Source organism: Culex pipiens, chromosome 3 (assembly GCF_016801865.2).
Source record: "Culex pipiens pallens isolate TS chromosome 3, TS_CPP_V2, whole genome shotgun sequence".
In the NCBI taxonomy this organism is placed as follows: domain Eukaryota; kingdom Metazoa; phylum Arthropoda; class Insecta; order Diptera; family Culicidae; genus Culex; species Culex pipiens.
The window spans coordinates 78,941,761-78,969,603 of NC_068939.1; the positions used below are offsets into that span (position 1 = coordinate 78,941,761).

Here is a 27,843-nt window from a genome sequence, read left to right on the forward strand (position 1 = left end):
TGTGGTGAATCCTGACCAAATATCCTACCCTACTAACAAATTTTCAGGTTCCTCACGGTGTGTTTTTTAGAACAAGCTAATGATATAAAATTCGGTATGTCTGATATTTGGCACCGTGAAAGAAGGGCTCTTTCCCGACATTTTGCAGGGTTTACCGAAATATTTCGTCGGGGGGTCTAGAGCAACTTTTTTTTGAAGATTATTTTCCGATTTTATGGGATATTTGTTCAAAAAAGTCACAGAATTTCGGTGCATTCATGTTGATATCACTCAAACTTCTTATGAATATGCCTCGGGGACTCTAACCAACTAGCTTTGACCAATATTTGACCTCCAATAAACAAAAATTCGAGCCAAATTTACCAGATTTCTTACATTCTTTGAAATTACTCCAAAATCCAATCTGAAAACCCTGATACGACCGAAAATAAATCTTTTCTTTGCAGGGTTGTTACGGACAAGTTGAAAAAAAATCCGCGCCAGATCCGCGCCGACCCAAAACCCAATCCGCGCGAAATTCGCGCCATATAAAAAAATAAATTCGCGACAAACATAGAAGAGAGTAACATAATGACTATTTTTTTTAAACGAAAAAGAATAACTTAGAAAGCATTTGGATCAGTACCGTTGTGGATTCAAATCCCACCTGCACCAACCTTTTTCGCCACTTCTGAAAGATTACTAGCAGTTGATGTAACAATTTAAATATCATTGCTTTGAAAACAATTTCAGGAGAAAAATAAAATTTTATATTCAAAAATTTAAAATTAAACCGCAAAATTTAAAAATCTAATGATTTTTTACTCGAAAATTCTCGCCAAAATTTTACTCCGTAAAATCGAAAAACGAAATTTCTATTATTTTCTTTTCTAAAATTTTCTAACTAAAATATGACTCCGAATATGATCCAAACTAAGAAAATGGCTAAAATTGTGGTATTTAATAATTTAACAATTTAATAATTTAATAAATTAATAAATTAATAATTTAATAAATTAATAAATTAATGAATTAATAATTTAATAATTTAATAATTTAATAATTTAATAATTTAATAATTTAATAATTTAATAATTTAATAATTTAATAATTTAATAATTTAATAATTTAATAATTTAATAATTTAATAATTTAATAATTTAATAATTTAATAATTTAATAATTTAATAATTTAATAATTTAATAATTTAATAATTTAATAATTTAATAATTTAATAATTTAATAATTTAATAATTTAATAATTTAATAATTTAATAATTTAATAATTTAATAATTTAATAATTTAATAATTTAATAATTTAATAATTTAATAATTTAATAATTTAATAATTTAATAATTTAATAATTTAATAATTTAATAATTTAATAATTTAATAATTTAATAATTTAATAATTTAATAATTTAATAATTTAATAATTTAATAATTTAATAATTTAATAATTTAATAATTTAATAATTTAATAATTTAATAATTTAATAATTTAATAATTTAATAATTTAATAATTTAATTTAATAATTTAATAATTTAATAATTTAATAATTTAATAATTTAATAATTTAATAATTTAATAATTTAATAATTTAATAATTTAATAATTTAATAATTTAATAATTTAATAATTTAATAATTTAATAATTTAATAATTTAATAATTTAATAATTTAATAATTTAATAATTTAATAATTTAATAATTTAATAATTTAATAATTTAATAATTTAATAATTTAATAATTTAATAATTTAATAATTTAATAATTTAATAATTTAATAATTTAATAATTTAATAATTTAATAATTTAATAATTTAATAATTAATAATTTAATAATTTAATAATTTAATAATTTAATAATTTAATAATTTAATAATTTAATAATTTAATAATTTAATAATTTAATAATTTAATAATTTAATAATTTAATAATTTAATAATTTAATAATTTAATAATTTAATAATTCAATAATTTAATAATTTAATAATTTAATAATTTAATAATTTAATAATTTAATAATTTAATAATTTCAGATTTCAATTTTTTTTATTATAATATTTCGCTTTTAGACGGAAATATAAACTTTAGATTTAATTTTTTTTTTAATCTAAAAAGCTTCATAGCTTAAAATATTTGAAATGCTGTAGTTTTCGAATTTTGTAATTTTGATTTTGATAAAATGGTTATTAATATGATCTCTTAATATCTATTGTTTGTTATATTAAAAAATGCCTTGGAACCTTTGATAGCCTGTACTGAGCTTAAAAAATAAATCTAAGGGTTAAATCCAATCCGGAACATACCCTAGCAATCATTTATGTTAATCCTTATGTTTAAATTTTTGGAAAAAGTTTGAAATATGATTAAGAAGATAAAAAATTGAATGTATCCTGTGAATAATAACATAAAAATATTTAAAACACGTAAGCAAAATTTATATAAGATATTATGATACATTTTTAAAAATAAACGCGCCTTGAAGATTATTTCGAAGTTTCGTATTTTGTATTTTTACAATCAATAATTTGCAGAAGAAAATGTACTTCGTTACTTCTTAGAAATTGATGTTTTTGCACTCAACGAGAAAGATTTATTTTTTTTGAATTGGTAATAATATTTTTTTTGTAACTTGAAAGAAATTCTATAGTTCTCAATTATTTTATTTATCAAAATTCTATCCGCGCGAAATCCGCGCCTGAACAAAATTAGCCAGCAAATCCGCGCCAGATCCGCGCGATACGCGCCATCCGCGCGATCCGCGCCGTCCGTAACAACCCTGAATTTGTCATGAAAATACAGCAACACATTGCCCGGATACGAATTTGAGCATTAAACAATGCAAAACATGGATTATTTAATAAATAAGCTGTGTATTACCCAATAGGTTCCGAAAATTATTTTTCAATCCTCTGCCACATTACACCATTACATTTTAAAACATTTTAGAATCAATCATATTGTAGAAAACAGTTTTCTGAACATGTTCCATAAAAAAGTTTCAGTTTTGGGTCAATATACGCAGAGATATGCCCAATTTCCTGAAATAAATAGTGCCTTTCTCCAAAATTTCTTAATTTAATTACCATTCACATGATGGGCACTGCGTACTAACCGAGCCATGTAGCCTAGTGGTAACGCCCCCGCCTAGTAAGCGGCAGATCGGGGTTTAAATCCCGGCTTGGACCAACACAACTGGTGATCGTTTCTCTTCTGGTTTCGATTGCATAGTAAAGGGAAGGTAGTGTATCGTCACAAACTGGACCTTATCACAACACCTTAGGGAGGCGACCTATGGAATGTTAACATTAACCTTAACATGTTAACATTAAGTTGAGAATGCAATTGCCACTGAATCCGCTTTGTAAATGCCGGCCTCGATACTCTTCAAGGGTGTTCCCCTCAGGAACTGGGAAAGATTTACTTACAAATATTGGTCAAAGCTAGTTGGTTAGAGTCTCCAAGGCATATTCATAAGAAGTTTGAGTGATATCAACATGAATGCACCGAAGTTCTGTGACTTTTTTGAACAAATATCCCATAAAATCGGAAAATAATCTTCAAAAAAAAAGTTGCTCTAGACCCCCCGACGAAATATTTCGGTAAACCCCGCAAAATGTCGGGAAAGAGCCCTTCTTTCACGGTGCCAAATATCAGACATACCGAATTTTTTATCTTTGAGGTCACGAAAAAATACACCGTGGATCCTGATAAGCACAGGGTAAACCAGCTGCTCTAGTACCTGTGCAAACTAACATTCAAGTCCCTTGAAATCGAGATCTACAAACTGACATGGCGGGCGCCGTTGGTGGTCAATGCCTGCTACCTATTCGCAACCGATCCAGTTTTAGCATGATGTTTTATCTTTTCAGCGCATTCATACATGCTTTTGATAAGGGAAACACCAATTGATCATAGAAGACAGTAGTGCTCAATAGTAGTTTATGCAACAAGTTGCAAAAAGAGGATTTTTTCAGCACGAGCCGTACATGTATCCAACGAGTTTCATCGAGTTATATTAAGCTTTACAAAAAAGATACTTTTTGCCTTTCACAGAACCCCTGATTCAAACCGGTACGCACCGAAATTCCAAAGCCATAATCTACTTGTCTCAATTCATCATTTTCCACATACGTTTTCTTTACGAAACACACACACACAACACACACCGTCATACATTAGACAAGAATGGTCCACTAATTGCTTGACGCAAATCCTCCGCAAGACAAAAAAAAAAGAGTAGAAGAAAAAGATACAGATACAAAAAAAAAACGCATGCGACGAAGACTGGCACGACTGCGGTACAATTTATTTATAAACAAGCCAACAATTCATTGTAATTTACAATGTATCGTGGTGCTGGTGTTTACATGTGTGTACGTAAACTGTTGAAACATGTTCAGGGATTGTTGTAACTTCTACAGAAAACAAACATAAAAATTAAAATATAAACTCAAATTTGACTTTGTATGAAAACCAAAGGAACATTTTTGCTTTTCAAAAGAAAGATTTCAATAATAAAAAATTAAAATCACGACTTTTCAAGTAATGTAGCAAATATGGCCCAAACGTCCACGCGATCGAACAAACACACACATACAAAAGTTTTATTTATGCCAAAATGGCCAAAATAGAGACAATCAAAACAATCGTATAAATAAAACTCAAAGACGACGACGACGGGAGGAATTCCGTTTGCAATTTCGTTGATCTTCTTGAAAAGAGAGCGGCAAAAGGGTGGCAATGAATTGTACAAGCACAGTAACAACAACAAGAGAGTGAAAAGTGGGTAAATTTGCTCGAGATTATCAAAAACGATTGAACTGAGGATGAGAACGAGCACGAGTACAACGACCTCGTGTATTGAACCGATGAAATAAGCTTTAATTTAAAAAAAATTGTATCAATGCAGTAGACCAGGTCAAAAAAATTAAACCAGATTTTTATAAAATGACACAAAAAAACAAATAAAAAATAAGCTAAAAAACAAAATTAATTAAGGACTTCAAATAACAAATGTTTAAATAAACAAGAAAAGTCAACTAAAATTACTTTTATTTAAACATTTGTGTAACTTAGAGCCTTAAACTGTTTATCCTAAAAGCAAAACAAATCATGAGAAAAAAAAACTACCAACCTAAATTACGCCCCAAATCATCACTCACCGGCAGAAGGTGGGAAAATGTAAACGAACACAAACTGCAATAAACTAAATTTTCGTTTCGCGTCGAATCATTTGCCAAAAATGTTTCAAATGGGTACGTGAAAGAAGAAGAACAAGAAGTAAACCAAGCTACAGGTGGGAGGGCGAAAGAATAAACAAATCTAAATCCTCCTCCCTCCCATCCCACTTCTCCTCCTTAGAGCGGTTTTCTCACGATCGTTAGTGTGTGAGGGCAAGTAATGCTTGCTCACCTACTCACATGATGAGTGTGAGAAATTACACTATACGACTACTACAAAATTCGCGCTCAGGTGTGTTGGGTTGTAGTAGAAAAAAAAACCATATGGTCTCACCGCAGGCATCAGCCAGAATGGCCACACGACAGACGGATGAATGGGGCACACATCTCGCCGCATTGACCTTGGCAAAGATCTTGGGGATCACCGGTGAAGGATGATGGGAACGTATGAAAAGGAGGCAATTTTTGGGTACAATATAAACTGTTGCAGTTTGTACATATATTTTAACAGTTCTGGTATGATTTGTTAGGGTACGTTATCCATTAGTGGACCCCTTTCCTATAGTGGACCCTCTGAAGGGTTGTTGATGAAAAACTCAATAAAATCACAATTTCAAGCGTGTTGTTGTCTATAAATCTTTTATTTGGCATGTTCAGCATCTTTTAAAACAATGTTGACTGACATTGAATTGTCCTTTTCACCAAAATAAGTGTTTTGAGTTCGACATCTGAAATCAGCCATGGCCACTAGCATTTTCACAACAAAACTGCATTTATATTTTATGATTGAATTAACTATCCAAACATTTTTTGACTGATTATTTAACTTCAGCAAGTCAAAATAATGTAAGTTTAAGAAACTTTACTAAAATAAAGCGAAGAACTGCTCATTTTCGAGCAAAAATTAGGGGAGTCCAAAATAGGACAACGAAAATCCAAACTTTTCCAAAAGTGGACCCCAGTTAATTTAACCTTCAAAAATTAAGAAAACTGTGTACTTAAGCAAAAGTTTCTCTAAACGCATATTTTTTTCAATTATGAGTATAAATATAGCTGTTTTCATGTTAAAAGTACCAAACATGCTTAAGCCGTAAGAATTTATCATTAATCAAAACTATAGTTAATTGTACTTAACTGAAGCATCATAATTGCAGTTTTAAATGATATTTTATAATAATAAATCAATAACAATGTAGTGTCCGGGGTGGACACGTAATGAAAGACCAGTTACAAAAAAGAAACTAACGTTTATTGCGTCTGGTTTGCTCGGTTGCTAACAACGGAATGACAATCTAAAGAGCGAGGCCTGACCGGCCTACTTGGACGTAACATCTCCCCCCTTAAGCCATCCTGTACGGAGTGGATTGAAGCGAAAGAGTCGCTGGAGATATCCGGTCGCCGACTGCGATGGAACAACTTCTTCAGCTTCGTCGCTTGAGTGATCGGCAGATTCGGTCATCTCGTCGTCCAGATTGGGTGTTGTAGCGGTAGGTACTGTAGGAGCAGACAGTCCGAAATCCTCCAACAAGATGGTAAGAGGAGACAGCTGGGCTGGTGGAAGGTTCTTCGGGCTTTGAGTCTTCAACTTCGCAACGGAACGCCGGACCACGCGACGGCAGTCCTCGAGAAGAACGTTGTAAGTTTCGTCTCCGACTCGTTCGACGACCTTTGCTGACCTCCACCGCCGGGAGTTTCCTCGATGAACCCGAGTGAAGACAATGTCTCCGGGCTTGAGACTCTGCTTGGCCGTGGACGGAGATGGTTCGTGATTAAGCTGGAGCTCTTGATGTTGCATTAAACTTGGTCTGGAAGCGATGTGGTTCACCACGAAGACACCTCTGGAGTTGACCTTGGGCTGCTTCTTGGGCGCTTTCTTCAACTTGACTGGATGCTCGTCCTGCTCGGACGAGGAGCTGCTGGTGGATGTGGACGCGCTCGAAGATCTGGACACACACCTGCAATACCCCTCTTTGTGGCCAACGCGATTGCAGGTATGGCACACGTGTTCCGAAAAAGGGCAGTTGCGGACGAAGTGCATCTGACCGCATTTCCAGCAGGGATAAGGAGGCGTTTTGGAGTCCTTTCTTGATGAGCGCTGAGCACGATGGTCTGCTTTTGGGCCCTCCTGGACCGCGTGAACCGCTTGTGCTGAACTTGATGGTCGTCCAATCAGCGTGGTGTCCGCCTTGAGGTTGGCGTAGCGTTGAAATTCGTCGATGAGTGTCTGGAGGCTTACCGGGTTGCCCGCGGTTTCGGCTTCGATGCGTGAGAGAAGTCTGGCACGAATGTCTGCGTAGTGCGGAGCTTGAAGTCCGCAGACAAAAATCAAACACTTGAACTGCTCAATTTTCAGCTTTTTGAAGTCGAAGTCCTCACACGCACGGTTGACCTTCCCTCCGTAAGCGATGATGTCGTCGGCATCGGATTTGGTCAATTGTAGACATCGGTAGCGCTTGTTGAAAGTTGAAGTTTGGGCACCGAAAATTTTCTTCAGCGTTGCTATGGTATCAGCAAACAACACATCCTTCGGCAGCGTTGGAAGGATGTAGTTTACGTAACGACTGTGAGACGGCGTGTCCAGCTTCCTCAGCAGGAGTCGCACCTTGGCAGCGTCGTCCAGCTTACCCGCATCCTCCTCGAAAAGTCTCTCGTAGCGCTGGAACCAGCTTCCGAAGGTCACGTCGTTGTCAGGATCGAAAGAAAACTCTGCGATGTTTGCTGACAGGTTTTCCAGGATTTGCTCCGTGTTGACTGGTGCCGGTGCTGCGGAAGTGAGCTTTTGCAAGATCTGAGTGATCTGCAGGATCGCTTGCTGCACATCCGCCATGCTTCCGGGTCCGGCTTGGAATCCTCGTCGCCAATGTAGTGTCCGGGGTGGACACGTAATGAAAGACCAGTTACAAAAAAGAAACTAACGTTTATTGCGTCTGGTTTGCTCGGTTGCTAACAACGGAATGACAATCTAAAGAGCGAGGCCTGACCGGCCTACTTGGACGTAACAAACAAAACATTTGTTTAAAATAAACTTGCGTGGTTTTATCAGCAACTGTAAACAAATCTATTGTTAAGTTTCGGTCAACCATTTATGTAATTAATATGGAAAAAAAATATTTTTATGTTTACAGTGGTTTTTGAAACGTTTTCTCTGATCCTTTTTGGAAATAAATGTGTTTAAATGTCTGTTAGGTTTTTTTGTTGTTTAAAGCCAAATTTGTTAACAAAACATATTTGTTTATAGTGAAAAGAGAGCAAAATCCATCTTTCATCCATTATATCATTCATTAGACCTACACCATGCATCAAAACATCAAATATCGGTTAAATTTGGTATAAAAATAACAGTTTGCCTATAGTGGACCCGGGTCCACAATCGGATTATGGACCCGGGTCCACTATAGGAAAAGGGGGTCCTTAACAGGCAAAAAAAACTTTTTTTTCAAATGGCTATTTTTCTGCTCAAAAACAAATAACTGATGAAACAAATAGTCAAAATTGTTCAAAAGAGTTCAAATTGCATTGTTTTGTACAAAGGGTTATGAAAAAGTGCTTAAAATATTGAAATTTTGTGAAAAATGTGCTTCGGCTCTACTAGGGGGTCCACTAATGGTTAAAATACCCTATTTCGATTTGAGATATTTGAATATCTCGGCCTTGTTAACGGGTAATCCTGTGTTCGAATCTCATCGACTGGCTCAGGACGAAAAAAAAAATCATGGTAATATTACATCTGGGAAGGGGTACATCTTTTATGTCAGAAAAAAGGTGTAATTTTACCTCTGGAAACGTGTAATTTTACCATTTTTCTGGTGTAATGTCCCTTTTTCAGTCTAAATTGAGGTAAAATTACATCATAAAAGAGGTAATATTCAACCTTCCAAAATTACAGCTTCCAAATTTACATTATTTTTTACTGTGTTGCTAAGCAACCTATTTTAATCCAGCGAACATTTTCGATAAAATCAGCAGCTTTGCGAAACCACTACAAGGAACTTACTACCGAAACATGTGACACCACAAAATCCAGCATTTTTTATTTATTTATTTATTTATTTATTTTTTGCTGTTTTAGAGTAATTATCTACTACTCTGATATTTTAGAAAATGCACCATGAAAAGATGTCCCATTAGTTCCTAGCAATGTGTGGTCGTATCTTTTTATGAGCAATTCTCTCAGACTTCGGTCATTAGATTTTTTTTTGTATTTTTTTTTATCTGGCTGAGACTTTTTTGGTGCCTTCGGTATGCCCAAAGAAGCCATTATGTATTATTAGATTGTCCATATAATTTTCCAGGAGCACAGTGTGGAAATTTACGTTCTCAGATATTTTGGATTGTACCGGGCAACAATCAAATTGTCTAACAATATTGAATTGAACATTGTGGCACCCCCTACAGCGTGGTGCAGACCCGTAATGCTACACAGTAAAAAATAATGTAAATTTGGAAGCTTTAATTTTGGAAGGTTGAATATTACCTCTTTTATGATGTAATTTTACCTCAATTTAGACTAAAAAAGTGGCATTTCACCAGAAAAGTGGTAAAATTACACATTTCCAGAGGTAAAATTACACCTTTTTTCTGACATAAAAGATGTACCACTTCCCAGATGTAATATTACAATGATTTTTTTTTCTGTGTATGCTATGCTATGCTAATGCTATTAGATTGTCCATATAATTTTCCATACAAATTTGGCAGCTGTCCATACAAAAATGATGTATGAAAATTTAAAAATATCTTTTGAAGGATTTTTTTGATCGATTTGGTGTCTTCGGCAAAGTTGTAGGTATGGATAAGGACTACACTGAAAAAAAAATTATAAAAGGTTAACAAATATTTGGTGATATTTAATTTAACTTTTTGTATCTAAAACTTGATTTGCAAAAAAATACTATTTTTATTTTTTGACATGTTGAAAACTTTTTGATTGAAAATCTGATTTTACATCAAAAAATGAAGTTGAAAAATTTTTGCGATCAATATTTCGATTTAAAAAAAATCAGTATTGATTCAAAAATTCATAACTCGGTCAAAGATTTTTTGCCCATTCTGGAAATTTCAGAAAAGTTGGCATTTAATGCCAAAAAAAATAGTGTTTTTTTACAGATCAAGTTTTAGTGACAAAAAGTTAAATTAAAAATCAGCAATCTTTTTTTGCGGTATAGGTATCATTTTTTTCCGGTGTAGTCCTTATCCATTCCTTCAAAAGATACAGATTTTTGAATGCTCATGTATCATTTTTGCATGGACAGCTGCCAAATTTGTATGGAAAATTATATGGACAAACTAATGATGCGAAATGGCTTCTTTGAACATACCGAAGGCACCAAAAAAGTTTCAGCCGGATTAAAAAATACAAAAATTAAAATTCAAAAAAAGACTGATTTTGTAGAGAATTGCTCTTATACGTTTTTTTTTTCTGCTGTGTTACATACTTTTTTATAAGAACTTATCTTGTTTACTATTTCCGATGGGTAATCAAAAGATTTTTAATTGTGGAGTCTAAAGAAATTAAGATATTTTTTTTTATTCCAGCTAGATGGCGACCAAAATAGCAGTGATGAAATATTGACAAAAAGTATTGTATCAGGCAATCAAGCACTCAAATTTTACTAAAGCACGTATTAGACTACGATAAACAAACTCGCAAACAAACAAACTTTTTAATAGCTTGGCAGTTTGCCTGCTTTGTTTGTTTGCCTGTTTGCAGAAACGTCAGCCTGTATACATTTGGCTTTGTTTGCGAGTTTGCCGCAAACTGTCAAACATAAAAAGGGCGATTTGTTTGTTTGTTTGCCATAGTCTCCTTAAAATGCGATTGCAGTACATGAATTTGATGTTAAAAGTGAAAAAATATAAACATGTTGGAGCAACACTTGAAAAGGGCGCATAAGCATTTTGCCAGTTGGAACTATTTTTCAAATTCCAAGACAACAGATAACTATTGAAAAAAATCCGCAGCGCTCAAAAGTAGTTGGGGAGGCCAGGTATTGTTTTACACTCCGAGTTTTGTGAAATGGGCTTGGAATTTGCAAAATAGTTTCTACTATAATAAGGCTTTGCGCTTTTTTTTTCAAATGTTGTTCAAGATTTATTCGGTTATCCGAAGTCCCATCCAACATTTGGATAATCGAGTCGGAACTACACAGCTAAAAAAGTAGTAATCCAGCTGCGAGTAAAAGGCCTGGGTGTTAAATAAATATTGCATTATTTTATGCAATTTTATGTGATTTTACACCCTGAAATATGTAGCCCATCAGTATTGGAAACCTACTTGACCGAAATGTCAAGCTCATATACAGCAATGCCCCACGAAAACAGCATGATTCGAAAAAAAAGTTTTCCGATCGAGCTCAATTTTTTTCTGGAGGATCCTTGGCCGAAATAATTAGACCCGTATTTTTTTGTTTGGTCATTAGGGTGACTTACGCCGTGTTAGGGTGGTTCAAAAAATGGCAATTTTCGTCGATTTTCGCAAAAACCACTTTTTTCAAAAAATCATATCTCCGCGCCATTTCATCCGATTTTAGCTGTCCTAGACGCAAAAGAAAGGTGATTAGTTTGGCTATTTGGGAAAAATAGTAAGAAGTTTCAAAAATCTAGCTTAACATTTGAAAAGGTCGTATGAAAACTTAAAATGCTGTTTTGAAGGTCTCGGGACCAAAGAGCCTATGTCTGAAAATATTTTTATCGGATTTCTCGGAAAATTTCACATAACATATCAAAAAATGGTGAAGTTATGTTTTCGATACTCTGAGATAAGATTTTTTGAAAATAAAAACTGGATTTTTCGACGCGCCACGCGCAAAAATGGGAAAATGACGAAAACGGGAAAAAATCGACTTTTTTCACTAAAACTGCGATAACTTTAAAATTTCAGCGATGACCTATAGATGTTATGGTACCAAAAGTTGCGTCTTTTAATTACAAAAATTTTGGTACCCTAACATGTATAGGTCATCGCTGAAATTTTAAAGTTATCGCAGTTTTAGTGAAAAAAGTCGATTTTTTCCCGTTTTCGTCATTTTCCCATTTTTGCGCGTGGCGCGTCGAAAAATCCAGTTTTTATTTTCAAAAAATCGTATCTCAGAGTATCGAAAACATAACTTCACCATTTTTTTATATGTTATGTGAAATTTTCCGAGAAATTCGATAAAAATATTTTCAGACATAGGCTCTTTGGTCCCGAGACTTTCAAAACAGTATTTTATGTTTTCATACGACCTTTTCAAATGCTAAGCTAAATTTTTGAAACTTCTTACTATTTTTCCCTTCCCTTCCCTTCTTTTGCGTCTAGGACAGCTAAAATCGGGTGAAATGGCGCGGAGATATGATTTTTTGAAAAAAGTGGTTTTTGCGAAAATCGACGAAAATTTCCATTTTTCGAACCACCCTAACACGACGTAGGTCACCCTAATGGCCAAACAAAAAAATACGGGTCTAATTATTTCGGCCAAGGATCCCCCAGAAAAAAATTGAGCTCGATCGGAGAACTTTTTTTTCGAATCATGCTGTTTTCGTGGGGAATTGCTGTATATGCGTTTATCCTGACTGCTTTACATCGGTCTGATGGCCGAGTGGGCTAAGGCACCAGTCCTTACTGTTGGTGCTGGGTTTGAATCCCGTCGATTGCAACTTTTTTGTTTGTGTTTGCAAAAAATGTACATGCAGTGTGTAATATTAAGTGTTTATTTTGACGAAGGTGATGTGCATGCTTTTGCATGCGATTTTACCATCGGATTTTTTGCTGTGTATATAAACTTAAACCATTGGCTTTTAAGTCGCAAGTGTGTCTACTAGGATGTAACAAAACGGGTCAATTTTGTGGGCATTTCAGGGCATGATCCGCTAGATGTACGAAAGGCCGTAAGAGCAATGTCGTACAGCCACTTTCAAATGTTGCTCCAGGTACACCACAATAAATTATCCAATAATCTTCAAAACTGATGTTGGCCTTTTGTTTACATTGATTTATTTATTTCAAGCATTCAATCGTAGATGCATTCAAGAAAGTTAACAACTCCCCATCTGGTGTCGTGTCCCAATCAATAAATGTTATCACATTTCAACCTCATACAATGCGATTAGATAAAGACATTATCGTTGCCATATGATATATATACGCGTAACTTACACCACAGCATGAGGCAGCACGACGACCAAAACGCGTTAACAACATCTACTTAAAATCAAATTATCTAATTTTCAGGGGGGTTTACTTTCTTCACCGGGTGTGAAGAACGAGAAAGTATGTAAGTTAAAAACAACAAAAAAATCACACGCGTGCAAGAAAGTAGCTTCTCAGTTTAAGTGGCATTGTGTGTGTTTTTTTTACGAAGAATGTAAGAATAGAAAAGAGAAATAACAAACACGAGTTAGAAGAAGGAGAAGGTGGTAGCGAGCAAGTTTAGTGCGAGCAATTTACAAGTGACAAGTGAAAATGTCCCGTTTGTCACATTGCATTAGAGGTTTCGCGAGATCGTTTTCAAGGACTTTCGAGAGAGCAGACTGACAGACACGGACGCCCCACCAACTGACTGACTGTTGATTGTGTGTCTTTGTGGATTGGTACAATTTACGTTTAGGTGTATTTTTGTTGAGTTAGGTTTAGTGAGGTCGACTAATAAAAGTTGGTTTGTTTTATTCGGATCTCACGGTCGATATTGTTTGAAAATGGTTGATTCAACGTAATTTTGAAGGCTCATTGTACTGAGTTTACTTCTCTCGAACACACAACAAACTGGAGCAATGAGTAACAAGTTGATTGTCAAACGAACGGCCGCGATAAGTTTTTGTGTGACCAGCACATATTTCCTCTGAATCATCCACCCAGCTGCAGCTGGACAATCAACCTTCAATGCCCCGACCGACCGACTGAGCCGCAACCAATTTGCGATGATAATCAATTCTGCATTTTGATTGCCCGGGTTTTAATCATCGAGTGCCTTAATACAATATGGAACAATTCCTTTTTAAAATTGGTTTCGTACGGTGCCCTACCTGGATCTGAAGCTAAAAATACAGTCGATAATTAGTCTTTGGCCAGTCCGTTCCGTTCTGGACCATATCTCTTTAACTTGCATTTATGAATACCAACTAGAATTACACTCAGAGAAAAACGAACCAAACTAAGGTTTACCGTGAGTGCACCTAATACGGGCACACAATCGCAAATATGTCGTAAATTGGGTCAAGGTTTGAACTTACTGATGGTGTTCTCATACATGGTCAGTCAAAGCGCAAATGGCGCACTAAAATATAATAAATCTCTGCGTATACGAACAGCGTAAACCGGTCGTGTTGGAGCAAGTTTCCTTGTTTGGACAACTTCTTGGGGCACGTCTTCAATCGCACTTTACTGTTTGAGCGAGTGAATTGCTGAACGTGCCAACGAAAACATTCAGGATAGTGGTTGTTGACAGGCCGAAAAGTAAGGAGACTTTTATTATCGTTGTCATTGTTTTGGAAAAAAGAATGTTAGAATATCGCAATTTAACGTTTTATTTGTATTTCTAAACTACCGTTCTTCTGATTGGACCGAGCCACGTAGCCTATATAGTCGTAACGCTTCCGCCTCGTAAGCGGTATCGAGGTTCAAATCCCGGCGGGAACCAACACAATTGAATGTGTTCTACAATTTCGGAAATATTTCCGCGATTTTTAAATTTTTATTTTTTGATTTGGATAAAGCTAAGTAGAAACCCCTTATTCCTTGGTTTTCATTCTATTGCACTCATTGGAAAGTCTTTGAGCTCCACATCTAACGATGGGTCGCATGATTGAAAAGGACATAATTTTCATCAAAATATCTGAGATTCGGCTTTGTATCGAGAGTTTTTTTGTTTTTGAAGGGTGAACTTTTTGGAAAATGAATCCACGAGTAAAGTATTCTCGGTAATTTCGGGATTTATCCTCTCCGTCCATTCACAATGCCATTTTACTACCGAACCCTCTTCAATCTCTCGTTTATCGATGCCCAGTTCTGGGTGTTGGTATCATTTTGCAAACACACCCTTACCAAAAATCATGATTTTCTGAGTTCAATATCCCACTTTTAATACGATTTTTTGAGTTCAGGTACTACAACCATAAAAATGGTTATATGGGTTGAACTGAAAAATTCGTACGAAAAGTGGGATATTGAACTCAGAAAATCATGATTTATGGTTAGGGTGCAGTAAATTGGTTCCGCTTTGACAGTTCTAAATCAAGGCCGCTTTGCGAACCACTATTATGCACCCAGGTTTTGGATTAGGACTTTTCAGAAAAAAACAGAAACACATTTTTTTTTTTATAACTTATTACAATTAAGAAAGAAGTTCCCAAATGCCTTCCTCACGTTACTGAGGAAAGGCTATAAAATCACTCGAAAAATAAACTTCCCAATTAGAACACCTAGGTCCACCTTCATGTATACCTATCGACTCAGAATCAAATTTTGAGCAAATGTCTGTGTGTGTGGTGGGATGTTGATCAAAAAATTGTCACTCGATTATCTCGACATTCACTGAACCGATTTTGTCCGTTTTGGCGTCATTCGATCCGTCTTGGGGTCCCATAAGTCGCTATTAAAAATAATGCAGTTTAGTTAAGTACTTCAAAAGTTAAGCTAAAAAAATGATTTTAACAAAAGACCGGAAGATTGTAAAAAGGGTGGTTTTTGTAAGCTATGCTATACATACGCTATGCTATACAACCCTATCCAAAGTTATAAGCACTTAAGTGTTATTTATGGACTTTTTGAATGCCGGATCTCAGATATGTTGATGAAAACGTTGTCCGGATCTCTCATGCGGCCTATCGTTGGATAGGTATTCGAAAGATCTTTCCAACGCGTCCAAAACATTGAAGATCTGACAACCCTATCAAAATGTATAAACACTTATGTGTTATTTATGCACTTTTTGGAGGCCAGATCTCATGATCATCTCATCTCATCTGATGATATTCATGCGACCTATTTTTGGACAGGTAATTAAAAGACCTTTTTAACAAGCATGAATTGATTTGAAGATCTGGCTACCCTATCATAAGTTGTAAGCACATAAGTGCCCTGCAATATGAAGATCTGACTACCCAATCTAGTGGTATGAATAATGGGTCAAATTGATAAAATACTGAAAAACACCGCCATTTTGAGTCTATTTTGGATAGCACCCTTTAAATGTGAGGTAAGCGCCAACCACCTAAGGGTGGATTAAGTAATGTTTTTTAGTAGGTTTTAATTTATTTATGGGCCTAAAAAAATATGTTTAGCCATTATGCGTTATAGTGTAAAATTTGGTTTAGTAAACATGATTTATTGTTTTTAGGAAAATATCCAAAATGTGGAAAACAAAATTATTCAAATCATTTTTTAAAGCAAACTTAAATTTGCAATCGAAAATAAATTTAAATGTATCGTTTCCAAGTGATAGCTACTTTAGGTATGAATTTTCGATTTTTTCAGGTTATTAGAAGGTTATTCTTAAAAGAAAAAATAATTCTCAAAGAAAAAACTTTTGACAAAATATTTTGGGAAAGCTGAGAAAATTTCCTATATTTTTTTTTCATTCGAACTTTGAAAATCGGGAACTTAGTTTCTGAGAAACCGCCTCACAAAGAATTTGAATCGATCGATGAAATTTCTACAAATATCCCTTAACTAGCAAAAAAATAATAGAGCACTTTTTTGTGTTTTTTTTTATCTATTCAATAAAAATAATACAAAAAAAAAACGTCCTAAAATATGAAATAAGGGAAATTATTTATTTTAAGACCTTTTTAAACTATCTTCAAGGGTGTTCCCCTCAGGAACTGGGAAAGATTTACTTTTAAACTGCCGTTCTAAGCATAATTGTTCCATGTTACAAATCGATGTTCGTGTGCTCACTAGTTCTATCTACACACTAAATCAGAAACGCAATACTCGGTAAAACAAATTACCGAGATTGCACTGTAAGTCTGAATTTACTGAGCAATTTACAAAAGCTGACTCGGTCCTAACCAGGTCCCAGCACTTAAATCAATCAATAAAAACATATTCATACTGAAGATTCGAGCCAAACATTTCATTAAGGCACAAAACTAAAACGTAAACATTCGGGATTATTCTACTATTCCATTCATTAGTACACTCTCTACATGCCCTCCAAAAATCAGATTGATAGCAACCAATTTCCTATTGAAAAAATCAAAAACACAAAAGGGCACAAAACAATGTTCACTCCAAACCAAAAAAAAAGTTCAAATGTGCCCTTTCATTTTTCGTTAGTTTTTCGTAGTTGAGGAACTTTTTGTGTTAAAAAGTGAACTTTTCATACATTCTAAACACTAATTCACTTCAAACCAAAATTTGGTTTTCACCAAACCACTTTTTTCTGCAGAAAAAAAAACTTCAAAATGTCAAAATGCAATATTTAATACGATCCCGCGGCTGCTGCTCAGTCACGTGTTCAGTACCCTTTTGAAGAATTTTTATGTTTCACATACCTTATCTACACTAGTCAATCACAAACCTTCACCAATTATCAAAATTTCCACTGAATTCCTCATTATTTCTAACCAAACAAAAGGGCCTATAAGTAAGGCTACCAACTGTACGGATTTTTTCCTTACCATACGGATTTTCGACCCTTTTCGCGGATTTTTAACAGGCCGGAATTTTTGTAGGGAATTTTTCGCATACTACGGATTTGTACGGAATTTCAACAACTTTTTAAACATTGGATTGCTTTTTTTTATTTGGTCAAAGCTTTTGTTAACTAGACATTTTTATTTTTATTTTACTGTGAGTTTGATTTGAAAAGGGAGAGTTTTCCGGGTTTTCCTCAATTTAAACATGATTATCATTAAATCTAGAGTTTTGTTTTAAAGGTCCTATAAACTATTGTCTTTCATATTTTGATAGGACCTTTTAAAAAAATCTCGAATTGTTCTTTTAGAAATTCCTTACTAAATTTATTTATCCATTAAAAGATCCAAAGGCCATCTAAAACTTGTGAAAACCTTTGAACATTTGAATTAACAAATCTAGAGTTTTTTTAAAGGTCCTATAAACTGTTGTGTTTCACATGTTATAGGACCTTTTCAATATTTTTGGATATGTGTTCGTGAAAACACTTAGAACGATATTATTCGTTAAAGCAAACTTGACATTTCGTAAACTTTTAAACTTTTAACAAAAAAAAAAATAAGAACATAATGTGTTGATTCAAATCATGGTTTATTGTATGAATACTTTTAAACGTGCAAGTCACAAGCACTCTGATAGCATTTTGTAAAATTTGTTAGCTGTAAAAACGGCACAGTTTTAAATTTTTAATTCTCAAATTTAATTTAATTTAATTTCTATAAATAATTCCTTGACAGTTTTTGTTATACCATGCTGTCATATCGGCATAGTGTACGGATTTTTGCTCAGCAAGAGTTGGTAGCCTTAGCCTATAAGCATCATTCAAAACAGCAATCCGGTGACAGCGCTTTAGTGCCCTTTCAGTTCTCTTCGAAATTGCATTTAGAAAGGGCCCATTATGAACAACAGTTGGAAAGTTAAGAGGGTCTAATAACGAGATTTTTTTTAATTATGAGTTTTATTGCGAAAATCAACATAAATTAAGAAGCTTTTAACCTTCGGGAAGTCGCGTGTTTTCGGCTTTCTTACAAGTGCCCTTACAAACTGTGTACAAAGTACACGTACGCGACCTCCGGTGGGTTAAGCAGAGTTGAGGATAATGATGTGTTTAATAGTATCATCAGTAAAAACACCATCAGTCAAGCTTCTTTTCTAAATAGGAATCGAAACAAGTTGTCCACTTTTTGCAAGCGATCTGCCCGAATCGCGGTTTTTGGTTTTGTGCCCTAGTGAAATGTTTGGCTCGAGATGACGATTAATATCGTTAATATAGACAATGCGCAGACATATTTGGGAACTAAAATTGAGAAAGCTAAAAGAAAGAATAAAAAAAAAGAAGAATCAAGCAGTTGATTATTTCGCCCGGCAATGCATTCCCTCGCTTGAATTCAGGGGCATCAACCACCGCGCCTCACCGGACATTGGAAATTAGTCGCTGTTGACTTCAATTTGGCACATGCCACGCCGTGCAGCATTTGGTCCGTGTATCATGTGCTTGTTTGCTGTCTTTCTTTTCGCAATTGTTGCTGTTGTTGTTTTTGGAAGCTGTTCGATAATTTTTCATTCAATTTCGCGACACCACCGAGCAATGCGAGCTTCTTCTTCTATGCACAGCTGACGGTGGTGGTGGTGGTGCAGATTTCGAGAAAGTGTATTCGTTAGATCTTTCAACCTCTGCCAAAACCCGAAATGTTTACTTTTCTTCAAACATAACGAGTATCGTCATTTTTTTGTCGCGCGGGTGGATTTGGCAGTGTTGGTACGAACTCGTTGAACGAGATCGTTCTTTTTGAAAACTAACACACGCTTAGAAGTGAAAACAAAAATATTGCAAATCTGTGGTTGAGGATCATCGGAGCTTGTGCCCATCTGAGATGTTCGAATCGTAACCACACCAGCAACGACATCACGGCAGGAAAGACCTATCTAAGCTGATTTAGATTGGCGTGAATCGTTTGGCTTGGTTTGATTATAAATTTAGAAAAAAATGCTTTGCTATAATTCATTGTATCTTACTAACTGGAAATCATGATAACAATATAACAATTCCAGAATAAGTTATTATTTAGAAATAATCAAAATGTAAACGTCAAAAGCCTTCAACAATAATCACAATATTCACGATGATGGGAAATTAATAAACTTGAACGAGATTTCATAAATTTAAAAAAACAGATGGTAGCTGATAGAAAAAAGACACTTTTATGATTGCTTCCACTGATCAGACTGAACATAAAAGCTTGTATGAATCATCCAATTAGCAAATGTAATTTTTCTTTCCTGTCACAAACTTCAAACTCTTTTTTCTGTTTCATGCCCCAAACCTGGAGAACCGACAACTAAACGCTTGTACCCGATTCAGTGTTGGCAATAAATCCCGACCGCACCCATATTTGTTGCTTGCTCATGAATCTCCAAACACAAATATTACTTAAACTTGCGTCCAACTCAATTCATAACTCCAATCCGTTATCTCGCTCCCCCCGAAAAAAACGGTCCGCTTATCGGCGTTTGCAATCGCCTCCTCCCCGCAAACAAGCGCCAAGCCAACAGAATCTCTCGCTCGCTTTTGATTGCAAAGTGTGTGTCTCAAAAATAGAACTATTTTCCGTCTGACCGCGCACACGCCGCCACCCCCAACCCAACGCCATCGGCCACTTGTGTGACCCCGGCGGCGGACGACAACGACGTTTGATGCGCGCGATATGACATCATCCGGAAAGAGAGTGAGACCGAGAGACGGATGGGTTGGTTTGATTTGCCATTTTTTTGCTTTTGGTGAAATTTGAAGAGAGTTGATTCCAGCTTGGCTGGTCGCTTTTGGACGAAAGGGACCGGTCTCCGTTGCCATATTTAGTAAGCGAACGAAGGAGATAACTGTAATTCATTGCGCTTTGGGGTCTGCTTTTCCCCCCTTTCTACCCGGGAACGATTCTCCTACCTCCTTACTTCCGGACATTCCGCTGATGTAAACTTTGATGACCATTTTGACGACTGCTCTTCGGGCTGCTGCTAGTTCTGGTTCTGTGGATTCCTTTTCCTCCTTCTCTTGAACTTTCCGGCTTCTTTTTATTCCTGCTGGTTCCTTTAACCCCACTCAACTCAGCCGCAGCTCCTCTCAAATTTCGGCGAGCTGAACGAAATAAGTATCAGAGCAAAAAAAACGCGATATCTTTCACTCCTTTCTCTTCACGTTCTTCCCCGGTTTCACGGTTCACGGACTGGCAGCGCAATAATCGGAATCTGTGGGGCCTTGCAAGAAACCCTCGTCGGAACTCGGAAATTCACCTCCTTGTTGGCAACAGCTTTCCCCCCGAGCTCTTGCTGATTTAATTCCAAATAAAGGCGGCACTAAACTTTCCTCTTTTTTTTCCTCTAAATTAATTTTCACACACAGGCACACACACACGCGTGAGATGGAACCGCACACCCTCTATCGCTCTCTCTGCTCTGCTTAAACTGGCTGACTAAGCTGCTACTAAACTCTGGCTTTGCGCTGACGAGACGGGACTGACTAAAAACGGTGCGACTGCGAGGCTGCGGTTGGTGATTTTTCTTTCGGAACTTTGACGTTTCGCGCGAATGTGATCTAAAAGGGCACAGACTTGGGGGAAAGACGGTTTGCTTGTTTTGCTCGTTGGGTAGTGGGGTAAAGTGGGAACTCCGACAAAGAAAAAGTCTGGTGTTTTATTTGAAGAGGTCCTAAAAAACATCGGAAATCCCATCTAGATTGCAGGACCTTTTCAAAACAAATTCTATAAGTTGAAATTTATATGTAATTAAAAAATAAATCCACAAAAAGCATTTTAAGCTGAGTACGGAAAAAAAGAAAAGTTGACCGTTCGGGTTAAACGCGTGTGACAACACGCCGCTGGAAACATTAACTTTTTCTACAAGATCTTCTGGCAACCATCAGCTTGCTTGATTGCATGAGCGTCGCGACTCCTGCCTCAATCTTTTCTGCAGAAGCAGCATGTGCTGCCAGAAGACAGGGAAGAAAAAGTTGAAGTTTTCAGCGGCGGTGTTATAAATTCTATAACATTCTAATAGTGGGCGAATCTTCTCACACTCTTCGGCAAAGTTGTTCTCTAGAAAATGGAACATGAGCTCATAAGGTTTTTGAAAAATGCAAAAATCCTAAAGGGGCTCAAAACTAGCAAAAATCAAAATGCACCGTTTTTGCGTGTCAAATCCCATTTAAACTTCAAAGTCAAAGCGCCAGGTCCTGTCGCAACCAATCAAGCTCAGTACACCTGGGGAATCATGCCCTGATATGCCCGCAAAATTAACCCATTTTGTTACATACTAATGCATATCAGGAGCAACATTTGAAAGGGGCGGTACGACGGTTTTTATTATATTTTTTGAAGTTTACAATTTTTTAGTTTTCAAATAGTCTTTTTACATTTTTCAATATTAATTTTTTTGTTGTTTTTAAAATCCAAAAGTATTTAAAAATTATGAATTTTTAAAATTTTTAATTTTTTTTGTTATTTTGAACTTTGGAATTTCACAATATAAAATTTAAAATTCTTGAACTTTTCAAATATTTATGTACGTAATTTTTATTTTTTTAAATATTAGAGTTTTTGATTTTTTGAGTTAAAAAAAAAAAGTTCGGTATTTTTTTCTTTTTGTATTTTTGTAATTCGACATACTCGATTTTTTGACAGTATATTTCTAAATATTTGTTATTATTTTGTCAGAAAATTAAGGCTGTTGTCTCCGGCATAGTCTCCGGCCCAAAAAATTCGGGGGAAAAACAAATTTCAAAAAACTTCCAAATTTCACCTTTCACCATTTCAGTTGAAAACAATCCAGTTTAAAAAAAAAGGGTCATTTAGGTAAGTTTTTGTGTTTCATATGTTTATATACTGTCCCTGATCGCATAAATGTCCCATATGCATTTTTATCGATTTCGAGTTATTGATGCAGTTTGGTTCAAAATTGTGTGCTCTTTCAAAAGATAACATCCAGTACTTTGTTCTAGAAATCAGGAGGAAATCCAGTTTTTTCGTTAAAACTTAAAACGTAGCCTTATGTAAATATGGGACAAACTTCAAATGCGTTTTTCTCAGCTTGCCGTTTTTGCATATGGGACATTTATGCGAACGTGGGCAGTATAGGACCTTTTTAAAAAAAACTCTAGAATTAAAAATGCATATCCCTGTGTCTATTATAATTTTTTAACATGTTTGAGTTAATTTTAAATTATTTTGAGTTTTAGTAAATTTGCGATGTGCAGCACAGCAAAAATAAATTCCCTCTAAATTTCTTCTTTATTAAAACTTAAATTATTAGATTATAATTAGGTTTATTCAGAAAATATAGTTTACGGTCCATAAAATACTCTTTTCTTTATTTTTCATTTTTATTACTAAAAGTTTGATTCCCAAAATACGTATTCAAAAATTTTCTATCTATATATATATTTTTTATATATATTTTATATGATTCAAAAAGCCATCTTTTGAGCCACCCAGGTTCCAGACATATGAATCCTTAATTTTTTTTGTAGCGAATAGGCAGTCAAAAAAATTTATGGTTGTTGTTCGTAACAATTCTTGAAAGCTAAATCAAATTTTCAAACGAGAGTACTTTACCGTTTTTTTGATTCAGTGCTCGGTTTAGTGCTCCGTTTTGAAGTTACAGTCACTTTTGATTATAATTTTCGGAAATTTAAAGATTTTTTAATGCATTATGAAGGAATGCCAATCCTTTTGACATAGACTAATAATTAGTCTATGCTTTTGATAAACTGAGAAAATTTCCAACAATTTTCTCTCCGGGACTTTGTAAATTTGGCAAGTATTTTCTAGATACAGCATCACAAAAAAAAAAGAATCGAAATGAGTTTTTCTAAGTGTCACCTAATTAGCGTGTAATTTTCAACTGAATGTATAACTGTTGGTTGGATTTTCAAGCGGTATACGCACTTCGGATGGAACCGGTCAAGAAAAAAATCAAATGGGCAGCAGCGGCAGCGCAAGCAAGCCAGAGAGGGTGAAGAAAAGCCCCAAGAAATCGCTCCCTCTCCTTTGTTCTCTCGTTTGTTCTGCTGTTCGTAAAGCTGTTTCTTGACCCTTTTCCTTCCGATCTGCATACTAGCCTTTGACAAAGTCAAACTGAAAAGTGACGAACTGTCACTTTTTACACGGCGCTCACACACACTATCAAAACAAACGCTTTATAGTATGTGTGAACTCCGTGTAAAGAGGGTGTCAAACTAAAAAGTGACCCCGTTCGTTTGACAACAGTTGGTGCCAAACCATCGGGGTTTCAGTGTACGCTCAGTTTGTATGGGAGCTGTCAACATGCAATTGCTCTTACGGCCTTTCATTACACGCGTTTAAATGGGACGAAAGGCCGTAAGAGCAATGTCGTACCGCCCCTTTCAAATGTTGTTCCAGCTATAAACTATTGTCTTTCATATGTTTAGATTAAACAGCTAAACAACAATGAAAACAAGTTTTTAAGACTAAATTTTAGTCTTTTAAATTTTTTTTTGATTGTTGTTTAGCTGTCGGAGTTCAAAACCTTGTAAGCCGTAAATACAAATTTGGTCGATAAGGCTCCTGCGCCATCATCCGCAAGTTTGTGACGTTTCACACGTCAATAAAAGTGGAAAAATCTCTTCCCAGCGGCACCGCGCTAGCTGCTCATCTTCATATTCATCGTCGCCCCGCAAGAACTGCAGTCTCGCAAGTTGAAGAAAATTTCCAGCAAATAAGCCGTATTCCGAAGCGAACGAGTTCCATCCGGTACGAGGGGGAAGTGCGCTGCTACGACGCGATGGGTTTGTCACACTCGATTAGTGTACCCGGCGGGGGAACCGAGGGCTATCACGTACTGCGGGTAAGGCTGCTCTTGACAGATGACGTGTCGCGTTTTTATTTACGTTTTTTTTTTCTTGGTTTTAGGTGCAGGACAATTCTCCGGGGCAGAAGGCTGGGCTGGAGGCGTTTTTCGATTTCATCCTGGCGATTGGGAATACTCGACTGGACCAGGATAATGATACGCTGAAGGAGCTGTTGAAGGCAAACATTGACAAGGAAATTCAGATGACGGTTTTCAGCAGCAAAACGCAGAACATTCGGGTGGTGAATATTAGTCCGAGCACGACCTGGGGTGGTCAGGGACTGCTGGGCGTTTCGATCCGGTTCTGCTCGTTTGAGGGTGCTAACGAAAACGTTTGGCATATTTTGGAGGTGCATCCGTCGTCGCCTGCTGAAGAAGCCGGTTTGATTCCGTTTACGGATTATATTATTGGAGCGGATTCAATTCTGCACGAGAGTGAAGACCTGTTCACGTTGATCGAATCCCATGAGGGACGACCGTTGAAGATGTATGTTTATAATATTGATCTTGATTCTTGTCGAGAGGTCACGATCACTGCAAACTCCAAGTGGGGTGGCGAGGGAAGTCTTGGCTGTGGAATCGGCTACGGTTATCTGCATCGGATACCAATCCGAGTGCTTCCTTCGGCGGGATCTGCACCCGATGGTAAGCCTGCCGCGACCGCTCTCAGTCAACCGTTGCAGCCGGTTCCGACGTCCGGCGCGGTGCCAGCTTCATCCGCTCAGGGTGGAGATCCGAACGCGAACGCCGCCCAGAGGCAGATGCCCTTCATTCCGATGGTCCCCCCGTTGGCCAACACGTTCGCGTCGACGACGGCCACGGCGCACACGGATCTGTTGACCGTTTCGCAGGCAGACACGACGGCACTGGTCGGACAATTTGCCAGCATGAGCACCGGCACGGATCAGGTCAACAACAACAGTGGCGCCGTCGCACCGGCTACGCCGGTCAACGCGGTTCCGTCGCCGGCCATCAGCTTGGGCGAGACATTCTACACGCCGCCGACGGGAGTTAATGGTAAGTCCAGAAGCTTTCCTCAGAGATAAAGACATGTAAACTCTATTGTTTCCTCCCTCCAGTGCCTCCCATTTCACCGGCAGTGGACGCGGCCACAACGATTCCCGCCTCGACCGCCACCATCCCGATGTACCCACCGCAGATTCCGTACTCATCGGCGGCCAACACCACCCTGGTCAACATGTCCTACCCGACCGTGGCCAGCTCCGTCACCGGTCCGCCACCCACGACCGTCCCAACGGTCAATCCGAACGTGTTTGCTTCCAGCGTTCCACCGCCGTCGTCGCTGGCCAGCGATTTTTACCAAACCTACGGAGCGTCCAACCCGGCCACGGCACCAACCAACCAGGTAGGTTACTACGAAGGTCACACAATTGAAGGTAGTCTAATACGAATCTTTTTGCAGTTCCAACCGGCCAGCCTGTCCTACCCGCCCTCGAGCACGATCGACTTCCAGCAGCAGACGAACCTCCAGTATCAACCGCTGACGTACGCCACCGAACAATCCGCACCGCCCATCCAGATGTACTCGACCTTTCCCCAGCAACTGCCCCAACAGCAGCAACAGCCGGATCCAGCGGCCGTCCCGCTGTTCCAGACGAGTGCCGTGACCACGCCCATCTCCCTTCCAGGGATGCCACCGATTACGGTCAGTGCCACCATCCAGGCGGAGGCCCTGCGGGGATTGCAGTTTGGCGGCGGTAGCGGACCGGCCGTTCCCCAGCAGTAGGGTAAGGTAGTGGCGACGATGACTAAAGCAAATTGTATATAAATCGTGTGCGGGGATCGAGCGCAACGGATTGGTAAAGTTGTGTATTTTGCTCTGTTTCTATCGTACTGTGCTTTTTTGTGTTTGAGCGAAAGTTTTTTCCCCTTTTTCCCGATACAAACTCTTCTAATTTAAATAAATTAAAGCAAAAATATCTGTTACGATGGTATCGATGGTTCGCCGCTCCGGCGAGCAATTTATTTTTTTGTTTATTTTAATTTTAGCAATGTCGGAAGAGTGGAGAAATAAACGTTAAATAAAATCAATGATGAAAGTGCTACTGAGAAAACGGTTGAACTACTATTACGAGAAGCTCTAAATTTATTATAAATCTAGCAAACTATCCCACACTCTGAGAAATAAGTATAAGTGGCATCAGCATTTCGTACGTTATTCAACACAATAAATTTAAATAGTATCAAAATAAATAACAAATCTTTCAAAAGTTCGTTTCATTTTGGTGGCAGGTTTCTCGACTATATGAATTTCTTACCCAAAGAATTTGTAATTTTCAGTGTAAGAACGGGCCTTGACCGATCTCATGCACCAGGTTCCCGATGAACACGCACCTGCCCTTACACCTACATCTCACCCTTGCTCTGAGTCAGTACGAGCAACACGCTAGAACACGCGTTGAGTGTTCGTGCCAGGCATGCACACCTTCTTTTCCGGTTACTAATCTAATCTAATCAAACCCTAGCGCAGCCAATCTTTCGAAGGGATCCTGGAGAGTGCCTTAGGTTAGATGACGCCTAGCACTCTTCTTGTCATTTATTAACATTTGTAGTGCGCCATTGCATCGGAATGCATTGAAACATCACAAGCGTTAAAGCGGCCAGGCCTACTGCGTAAAGCCGTATCGCAGAGATGACTCGTAATTGGGTTGAGTTTGAGCACTGAGTGTTCGAACAACACAATTCTGAATCGACAGGGGAGGAAGAAGCGTGGGGACACACCACCATACGCTCCGAGATTTTGGTTGTTTTCGTTGGGAGCACCATGCTAAGAAGGTTTGGTACTCCGGGACCCTCTGGGATGGGACATTGTATGTCCACGAATGCCCTGGAATCTATTTTGGCGTGGTTATAGCGACACAACTCGCTCTGCACACCTTCTTTTCCGGTTACGCATTTTAACTCGGCCGGGGGCGGTACATTGCGTAGGGTTTGATGTAAGTATAAGCGCCTAACCATTTAAAGTGTGCCTATCAACTTTCATTAAAGCAAAAACTGTTTTATTTTTAGTTTGAATTAAAAAACTAGTTGAGAAATTCTCTACGAAATCGGTCTTTTTTCTTCAGTTTTAATTTTTGTATTTTTTAACCCGGCTGAAACTTTTTTGGTGCCTTCGGTATGCCCAAAGAAGCCATTTTGCATCATTAGTTTGTCCATATAATTTCCCTTACAAATTT

At 37.0% G+C, this 27,843-nt stretch overlaps 2 protein-coding genes across 3 annotated transcripts in view; one reads left to right on the forward strand and one right to left on the reverse strand.

The window, feature by feature from the left end:
* LOC120431634 (SH3 domain-binding glutamic acid-rich protein homolog) overlaps positions 1 to 21,300 on the reverse strand; it is a 45,965-nt gene extending 24,665 nt beyond the window's left edge. Inside the window, exon 1 of one of the 2 annotated variants that reach the window (XM_039596742.2) lies at positions 20,730 to 21,300. In XM_039596742.2, coding sequence (XP_039452676.1) covers positions 20,730 to 20,774 — 45 coding nt within the window. In that variant the 5' untranslated portion in view covers positions 20,775 to 21,300. The remainder of the gene's footprint in view (positions 1 to 20,729) is intronic. The other variant, XM_039596743.2, reaches the window with a different exon arrangement.
* A 3,160-nt stretch (positions 21,301 to 24,460) lies between these two features.
* Positions 24,461 to 26,885, forward strand: LOC120431636 (Golgi reassembly-stacking protein 2). Its single transcript, XM_039596745.2, has 4 exons — positions 24,461 to 24,643; positions 24,709 to 25,663; positions 25,726 to 26,012; positions 26,070 to 26,885. The coding sequence occupies exons 1-4, from the start codon at positions 24,581 to 24,583 to the stop codon at positions 26,391 to 26,393; spliced, it is 1,629 nt and encodes a 542-aa protein (XP_039452679.1). The 5' UTR covers positions 24,461 to 24,580; the 3' UTR covers positions 26,394 to 26,885.
* The last annotated feature ends 958 nt before the right edge of the window (positions 26,886 to 27,843 follow it).

Excerpts from the sequence above, each read along its gene's own strand:
- LOC120431636 (XM_039596745.2), top strand. The coding sequence starts at position 24,581 with ATGGGTTTGTCACACTCGATTAGTGTACCCGGCGGGGGAACCGAGGGC. Across the intron at positions 24,644-24,708 it reads AGGGCTATCACGTACTGCGG|GTGCAGGACAATTCTCCGGG; the intron begins GTAAGGCTGCTC and ends TCTTGGTTTTAG. Across the intron at positions 26,013-26,069 it reads CCACGGCACCAACCAACCAG|TTCCAACCGGCCAGCCTGTC; the intron begins GTAGGTTACTAC and ends ATCTTTTTGCAG.